Source organism: Cardiocondyla obscurior, linkage group LG02, assembly GCF_019399895.1.
Source record: "Cardiocondyla obscurior isolate alpha-2009 linkage group LG02, Cobs3.1, whole genome shotgun sequence".
In the NCBI taxonomy this organism is placed as follows: domain Eukaryota; kingdom Metazoa; phylum Arthropoda; class Insecta; order Hymenoptera; family Formicidae; genus Cardiocondyla; species Cardiocondyla obscurior.
In genome coordinates, this window is record NC_091865.1 from 9,155,821 (window position 1) to 9,163,968 (window position 8,148).

The window sequence follows — 8,148 nt, forward strand, 5'->3', positions numbered from 1 at the left end:
ATTCTCCTAAAAGTATATGAAGGTATTAGCATAAAAGGAGTAAGTTGGCGAGCCCATTCCCACCAATTTTGTTCACTAATGATTGGCCCATACGGACCAATTAAATAAATCAAATTTAATTCTAGTCTCGAGAAAATCCGCACGGGCTCGTCATCGTCGCCACCGGAAAATGGTGGAAAACGCGAGCGGCACGAAGTTGAGGTTGAGGTTATATTACATTGTAAATAATTAAAAATACAAATTGGATTGCACAGAAATATGAGCTTGGAATTATTGAGAAAAGGCCACCTTTACTCGAGGTATTTTGAAAAGAAATTATAAGTTATAAAGATATTAAATTAATTTAAAACCTATGATTATACATTTTTCCAACGTTGTTTAAGAGATGCAATTATGATGTGTATATTCATTGCAGATTCTGATTCTTCCCTGTAAAGTAAGTAACTTTTGTAACGTAAAAAAAAAAGAAAAAAAAAACAAATATCTGCTACACGTCGATGAATCGCAATTGCTTCAGCTTCGATCTTCATCTCTTGCATTATACGTTCCGATATTTGTCAAAGCGGTCGAAACCGATCAGCTTTATTGCAATTTTGCGAATTATTTTTTCGTTGTACACGTACTAGTGTCTGCTATTATTTGTTAACGCAGGATCGAAGTTTCGATCGCTCTGCGAACAGGATACGAGAAAGAGAGTGTGCGTTTTTCAGGCGAACGTTTTTCGCCGATCTCTCGTGCTACCAGAACTTGATATCAATCGGTTATAATGTACAGATAATGATATCTTCACTTTCGTCATATGATGACGAGCTTCTGAATAGCGCATACGCGAATGTCAGTTTGATCGCTGATAAGACGTGGACTTTTAAGCCCGAGGATCCCTACCGAAAGTTAAATTATTCCCTCTGGGTTCAAGTGAGACAGATATTCAAATATTCGAAGCATCGCATTTCACACGTATTTTAAAACATTTGTTTCATCAATAATTGTTGCTCATTAATCTAACGATATTTTGCGCCTAAAGAAAAGAAATTACTATTGCTAAGCTATCAAAGATCATACCGGTTCTTTTTTTTCGTTATAAAAAATCATATTTATTTCTGAAAACAATAAAAGTTGTAATACCGTTTACATTTAAAATTACAAACGCATTCTGCACTCTTTCGTTTATTGAAAATGAAAAAACGAACAATTGCAAATTGTTGAAAGTAAAATAAAATAATTGTAAAAAAACGAGAAAAAGAAATGAAGCTGCTGCAGCGTGTACCATGACATTACAGATTTTTCGGGATAACAGGAAGGAGAATTTATTTTGACATAATTGTAACTTATCGCTTGTGTTTAATACCAGAGTTGCGAGATAATCGAGAAGTACAAGGAGTATGGTGATTATCGTCCAAGGTTCGTCCGAGACGTCATCTCCGAATCGCGCCTGGCAAAATACGGTAATTACGAGTACAACGAGCAGCATGAGAGAACGTACAGGCCGGACGACGGCAAATCGTCGGGTGGCACACCTCGTTACTTCCGCTCGGCCGTGGAGCCCGTGGAGCCGTGGATGCTTCCTGAAGTTCAAGAACACTTCGCCCGGTTAATCTCGCCGAGATGCACGCGATCACATCGGGAACCGTTAGTTTACTTCAGCACTTCCATGTTATTTTTACCTTTCGCGAAGTTTTCTCTTCCGGAAAGCTTCGCGATAAAGATATTATTGGAACGCCAAATAATTCACGGTAAAACGCACAACTATTGATGGTATTTAATTAGAAACGTTACGTATAAATTACGTTTAGTGATAAAAAATCTGATGGTATAAAAATACGAGTAATTAAAATAATTAAGAAATTGCTCTCTCCGCCATTCATCTCAAAAATCGGTTCCTTTTTTATATCACAAACGTAAAAATATTAAATATGTCTATTATAGTGTTACCTGCGAATGGATTTTAATATCTCGTTAATAGTACGTTCAATTTGCAAAGCTCAGCAATGCAAATATTAAAATGTAACGCCGCAAGAAGGGACAATGAAGCCCTTGCCTGCCCAAATTTTCAATCTGAATGGAACGAGAGGTTGAAAGGACGACACCGGAGGATCGATCGAAAAGGAAGCGAAAAAATTGGATTGCTCAATGAATCACTTTCGAATCGTAAATCGGACGAGGACGGTGAGCAATTATTTCATATGTTAATGATATAAATATAATAAGAATTATTTTTTAATTTTAATTATTTCTATATTGTGCGTTGACAGAATTTCGTGAAAAATTAACGAAAACGTTGGCTCGTTATCGCTGGTACACTATCGAGTCCGCCGCGGAAATACAGCTGCAATCACGTATTGAGAGCGATGCGGTGCGTAACATATGGAACCCTGAAAAGTTTCGAGAAGTTCAGCGACATTATCGACAACATCAGAAGCAGATATGCCCTCAGAACCAACAATCGCGCGTCCCGCGACAAACGCAGCCTGTTATCCAGCATCATCCGCAACTTTATTGCGCATTGCAGTATCAACCGTTGCTCCTAAGGACAGAGTATCAACGAAAGTCTCCATTCTCGCCTACGCCTCCGCCGCCACCGATTCTAAGCCCCGAAGTGCCGGAATTTTTTCCGAAAACGAACTTATCCCCGATAACTTGCAGCCTGAACAACGACAAGGACCGCAGAACCTGCCAGATACGCTATTTTCCATCGTTGAACAGCCAGAGCGAACTGTTTCCTTTTAACAGGCCGTACCAAGACGTCGCAGCAACTGCATTTCCGGTACGATACTAACATTTATAAAAGGCTCAATAGCTTGTTAAAAAAATTAATTCTTCCATGTAGGCCACGAAATTTTTTAACTGCAATTCTTTTCTTTGAAATGTAGAGTTCTAGAATGTCCGCATTACCAGCCACAGAGGCGAACGTGTTTTATTCTCCACAAGAATGGATGCAGAGAGTGGTACCGCCAATGCAGCTGCAGTTAGCAACGTCTTCGTCGTCACCTTTAACAGTTTGCACACCGTTGCAACCAATTCACGATCCTGCGATCACCCATCGTCCTCTGCAGGTTTTTTTTTTTTTTTTTTTAAGAAATATATTTTATATACTTTCTTATAAAAAAAAATTTAATTATTTTATTTAACTGTTATTATTAAACACTCATATACATTCGTAATACTTTGCAGGTGTACGAAAAATTTTTACCCTGTACTCAGCTGAGTTCAACGACGCCCATACCCGTGTATCAGCGACCGATAGAATTTTATCAGGAACCGATGTTAAAGCGAAAGAGTCACGGGGTCGATTTCAACAATCTCATACTACTAACGAAAAACAGTATCAAGACGCGACGTGGATCTTCGAAACCCACCGTTCACCAACCTTTCTCTTTGGATTCTAGACAGAGTTTAAAAACTTCCGGTCACAACGTGCAGGTACAGTGGCTCAACAAAGACCACTGTTCAAAGAAAACGAAGGAAATTATGACTGTAAACACCCTCGTGTCGGAGCTACGCAGTTTCGAGGAGAAATACGAATGCAAAAGAGCGGATGGTAACTGGAAAACGACTGTGGAATCACCGCAAGGCCAACAAACCTCGACTGAAACTTCGTTTCGATTGAAGGACAAAACTTTTGGAAACGAGAGCTCAAGAGGCAGATCGAGAAGGAAACTTTTTGAGAATGAAAAGTCAAGATGTAAGACTTCGAACGCCGAACAGAAAGATAGAAAAGCGAAACGGCCGCTTTATAGAGATGTCCTGACGAATATCTCGAATGACGCAGTTCCGGATGTTTTCGAAAAGAGGTACATTAAAAAATTTATTTAGGGTGATAAATTCGATATGATAATCGGATTATATTTTAATTAGATTCACTCGTAATTTAAATGTTCCCTGGTTTTTCAGGTACGATGAGCTTGAACAACAAGCGATGGAACAATATAAGAGTTCAGAGGAATCGTTGGCGCTCAAGTACCAAGTAATTATAAACATTTCTTAATATAAAAAATTGTTAGCAATAGATTCGCATTTATTGTTGCCTCTTATCTTGAAATATTGTTGTCGCTTAATTGCGCCGAAATAAAATTATGTACGTACATAATTTTAATTCGAAATTAATATGTCCGAATGTAATGACGTGTGCATGGTTTCTTCTAGTAAATATTAATTTCACATTTAAATATCTGATATTAAATCATACTACCGAAAAATAATGTGTCCGACTTGTCGTTTATTCGTATTACAACGTCAAGTTTGAAGAAGACAGTGGCGGATTTCGTCAGCAATAAAATTTTATTTTAAATGGGTACTAAAAAACCATAGTTGCATTTTTTATTTCAAACGGATGTTGCTACTTACCTTTTACATTGCTGTATCACTATTTATATTACGATATTGCAGGAATTGGAACGTCAAGCGATAGAGCAGTACGGAAATAGTAACGTAGGAGAAGACAAACGTTCGATGAATCAAGATTGTCTCAATGGACAAAAATGCTCAAAGTATGGACATTGCAGTCCTTCGAAAGAACATCTGAAAAAAAAGGGTGAAGCATGGTGTTTCTAAAATTACTATATAATTATAATAACATTTAACATATTCTGGTAAAATAATATTCTAAATAACAATTCGTTAGGTTCTTACTTACCGCAAATCACTCTATTAAAACCAAAGGGTAAATCCTTGCCGAATGTCTGTTGTGGATCGTCGAGTAACGATAATTATCAAACAGCCATTACTTCAAAAAGTTTGTCGGCATTAACTGATGGGCCGTCGAACAAATCGAAAAACATATATAGGGGTGCATCAGAAGATAAAATTGCTACGGGTGGTGAGTTAGCTGTTATGATATTATCTCATTTAATTATTAATAACTTTATCAAGAATAAAATAATTGTTACAATATTAACTAACAACTATATTAACTAACAGTAATCGATTATAACTTAGTGACTTCTTTCAGTCTCAGTTCGAGCATCTTCGAAACGGCGTCTGATACTGATGTCACCCTTCGAGCGCAAATCAGAGGCCAAACGAATAATGAAAACGACTGAGTTGCGAGGTATTTGTTCGTTCACCAAAACAAAAAGAAATGTATTCGGCTGTTGTCGAACTTCCGAGATTGCCCAGATCGGCAGCGGCGACGAAAATCTAGCGATCATAAAATCACCCAGCACTGAAGGTAATAATGTCAATTATTCAAGAATATGTGAATCACAAATATTTTTAATTGTAACGTTAATAAAAACACACGTTGAAATTTCGCATATCTTATTTTCAGTTTGGTTGTCCGGATTTTGGACTACTTAAAAACAATTTAAGTAACTTTTTTGAAGAAAAAATCCGAGTAACTAGAGGCCTTTTCGTGAAGACAAGACCGGTAAATTGACTAAACTGAAGAATTCCTCGAATATAAAAACCAAATGGTGACTTGTAATATAATTAATAAGCATATATGTATCCATGCGAAATAAGTTATAGCGTATTTGTGTAATATACATATTATGATATATAATTGACAAAACGGTTTACATAAATTTTATCAAGAAATAAATTATTGCTTGTAAATAGTGACCAGACACGTTTGCACGATATTAATAATGCCTATTCGTGTAATAAGCACATTGTTATATACTTTTTTATATTATAAAAGGTAATAAATTTGAACTAACATTGCTACTCGATATCCGAAAGATACATGATATAATCTATCGAGATCTAAGAATAAAATCTTTTGGGAACGTTTCTTTGGAAATATTATCGTTTTCAGTCTTCTTTAACTCATCGTTAAACCATCATCTGTCATGTAATTGGCAGTATTTCAGTATTACAGTAGAAGTTAAAGCATTACAAAATATAAGCATAAAAAATCTTATAAAGCCTGTACAGTAAAAAATATTGTTTTTTTTTCCGTATATACTCTTTTAACACAAAACACGCATGCATATTTTTATACAACATATAGCAATAGGATAATTAAATATATTACTCAAACATTTGCATTCACATACACGGCATACGTTCTTAAAAAATTTTATAGGAATTGTCTTTCATGTATTAAAAGAGTATTAAAAAGGGATCTTTCTACAATGGAATGAGTTTACCAGTTATCAAGAAACTCGAATCCAGTCTTTGGTATACTTCTCTCCTCTTCATCCTGATTTAGTTGAGATGACTGGAAGCTACTGTACGAGCTGGGAGTTTCTAATAGAGCCGTGGATTCGTTAATGTCAGTCGATTTAGTTCGCGATGTCACCACTAAGGTATTTGATTGACTTTTGTCTGTATCGGAATCTCTTACCAAACTCTCCATATCGTCATCAATGTTGCTTTGTAACTTTAATAAAGAGGTCTTATTGATCAACTTGGCAAATATACTGTCAGAGTGTTCACTGTCTATACCATTCGTTAATAAATCGCTACACTGATCATTTTCGTATAAATCGTTGTAACAATCCGATGGATAACAATCGACTTGATGCGTGGAGCTATAACTGTCGCTCAAAGAATTATCTCCTTGCGTTTTCACAGGGTTGGAAAAATGTGGCAATTCTCCAAAATGAGTTTTCATCGATCTAGATTTCATATCCTCGCTAGAATCTATTAAATTAAGATTCATTTGCGATTGGGTTTTAAATGAAAATGGTGCCGAGTGTTCATCTCGCCATCGTAATGTCTGTAATATAGTTAAACAAGTCAGTAATGTTATTTAATTTTCGTAAATATATAGTATAACGCCCCCACCTTAGATTTTCTTCAAATTTGAAAAATATGTTTATTTCGATGTCTTTTAAATTTCCTGAGAAGAAAAATCGTCGCTAAATTCTTCTTTTTTTATTAAAAATTTTTTTTATGTGTATGTATAAAATAGAGAAACGTTATTATTCTATTATTTCCTATTGCAAATAACGATTTTCTGCTTTATACTTATAGCAGAGAATAATGTACGCACGGTATCTTTAAAGTCATAAATTTGACATTTTTTTATTTACCGACATTAAAAAATTTTTTTATAAAAAAAAAAAATTGAGCAACAATTTTCTTTCTCGGGAAAATTTAAAGACATTAAAATAAACACATTTTCCAAATTTAAAGAAAATTCAAAGTAAGAGCGTTATACTATATATTTACCCTAATTTTTGTTGCAAATATTTCGAACACTGTTATACTCACGGATCCAGTTTCATCTATGACATATTTCATTCCAGTTTGTATCCGTAGCATTGGATACCATTCAGGTAGTTCTTTAGCTATCTCAATTTTTTTCAAGGTATACTTCAAGGCCACCTCCGGCTGAATGATGGTTTCGTTGATGGCTTGATTGCGTTCAGCGGTGCTCAAGGTATTCCACAGACCCTCGTAGGCCTCTTTCGTTGCAATTATATCCTCGCCGATTCTCCGAGCTATGGGATTTATGCTGTAAAAGTATTCCTCCGCCCTTGCAGTGAGAGTATTGGAACTCATTTTCTTGGCTAAAATACAAAAATGTGGCAATGTTAAAACCAAACGTAATACAACTGTCAGACATAAAACACAATAGAGAAATTACATACTAACTTTGGCAACATAAACAAGAAGTTTAGATATAAACTATAGCGATGTAATAATTATCGATTGTTTCAATATCACAGAATAACCGAATAAACGCTTGATGATCGAGGTTCTAAGTGTATCCTCCATGTAATTTATCAACGTTGAAGATCACAATTTACGAAAACGTAAGTGTCTGGAAACGGAAACGAATGTTAATTCAGAATAATTAGAAAAGTCATAGAAGCCGTGACGCGAATTGCGAACTCTGCACCTACACGCTCTGCACTTGATGAAAGAGTACGCTGCCATCTAGCAATAAAAAAAAATAGCTTTGTATGTACAAATTGAAAAGTTCGCGTTTTTTCTTAAATATTAATATATAATTAATAATAAACGAAATTGATGTTTCGTTGATATATACTTTAAAACATTTTCAGTTAGCACCTTTCTAATCTTTTAACCAAGCTGCATTTTCACATTAAAACAACTTTGTTAACTATAACATTATATGTATATTACACGTATATAATTAATTAAAAATTAAAGTTTTATATGAAAAAGCTAGACGCTTTATTTTTATTTTAATTAAACAGTTTATGTAAAAATAATTATTCTACTTATTCCGCGTGT

At 35.1% G+C, this 8,148-nt stretch overlaps 2 protein-coding genes across 7 annotated transcripts; one reads left to right on the forward strand and one right to left on the reverse strand.

The window, feature by feature from the left end:
- Window positions 1–161: 161 nt before the first annotated feature.
- On the forward strand, window positions 162–5,559 carry LOC139110738 (uncharacterized). Of its 5 annotated transcripts, XM_070670768.1 has the most exons (12): window positions 162–299; window positions 416–436; window positions 1,352–1,629; window positions 1,964–2,166; window positions 2,253–2,764; window positions 2,871–3,053; window positions 3,172–3,791; window positions 3,892–3,964; window positions 4,387–4,531; window positions 4,622–4,816; window positions 4,949–5,167; window positions 5,267–5,559. In XM_070670768.1, the coding sequence occupies exons 3-12, from the start codon at window positions 1,559–1,561 to the stop codon at window positions 5,293–5,295; spliced, it is 2,250 nt and encodes a 749-aa protein (XP_070526869.1). In that variant the 5' UTR covers window positions 162–299; window positions 416–436; window positions 1,352–1,558; the 3' UTR covers window positions 5,296–5,559. The 5 variants fall into 5 exon arrangements, with proteins under 5 accessions (XP_070526869.1, XP_070526851.1, XP_070526832.1 ...); XM_070670750.1 differs by having other exon boundaries at window positions 1,927–2,166; window positions 4,949–5,559; XM_070670731.1 differs by having other exon boundaries at window positions 4,949–5,559.
- Window positions 5,560–5,772: 213 nt separating this feature from the next.
- LOC139110914 (uncharacterized protein C1orf198) lies at window positions 5,773–7,825 on the reverse strand. Of its 2 annotated transcripts, none has more exons than XM_070670888.1 (3): window positions 7,539–7,825; window positions 7,159–7,457; window positions 5,773–6,661 (listed from the first exon to the last, which is right to left on the reverse strand). In XM_070670888.1, exons 2-3 carry the CDS (start codon window positions 7,447–7,449, stop codon window positions 6,086–6,088), a joined length of 867 nt encoding a protein of 288 aa, XP_070526989.1. In that variant the 5' UTR covers window positions 7,450–7,457; window positions 7,539–7,825; the 3' UTR covers window positions 5,773–6,085. The 2 variants fall into 2 exon arrangements, with proteins under 2 accessions (XP_070526989.1, XP_070526981.1); XM_070670880.1 differs by having other exon boundaries at window positions 7,543–7,824.
- Window positions 7,826–8,148: the final 323 nt, after the last annotated feature.

What these genes read in the sequence shown, in the direction of transcription:
- LOC139110914 (XM_070670888.1), bottom strand. Translation starts at nt 7,449, where the DNA reads ATGAGTTCCAATACTCTCACTGCAAGGGCGGAGGAATACTTTTACAGC. An exon ending in TCATAGATGAAACTGGATCC is followed by an intron (nt 6,662 to 7,158) that starts GTGAGTATAACA and finishes ACTATATTACAG; the next exon opens with ACATTACGATGGCGAGATGA.
- LOC139110738 (XM_070670731.1), top strand. Translation starts at nt 1,559, where the DNA reads ATGCTTCCTGAAGTTCAAGAACACTTCGCCCGGTTAATCTCGCCGAGA. An exon ending in TCGTAAATCGGACGAGGACG is followed by an intron (nt 2,167 to 2,252) that starts GTGAGCAATTAT and finishes GTGCGTTGACAG; the next exon opens with AATTTCGTGAAAAATTAACG. An exon ending in TCGCAGCAACTGCATTTCCG is followed by an intron (nt 2,765 to 2,870) that starts GTACGATACTAA and finishes TTTGAAATGTAG; the next exon opens with AGTTCTAGAATGTCCGCATT.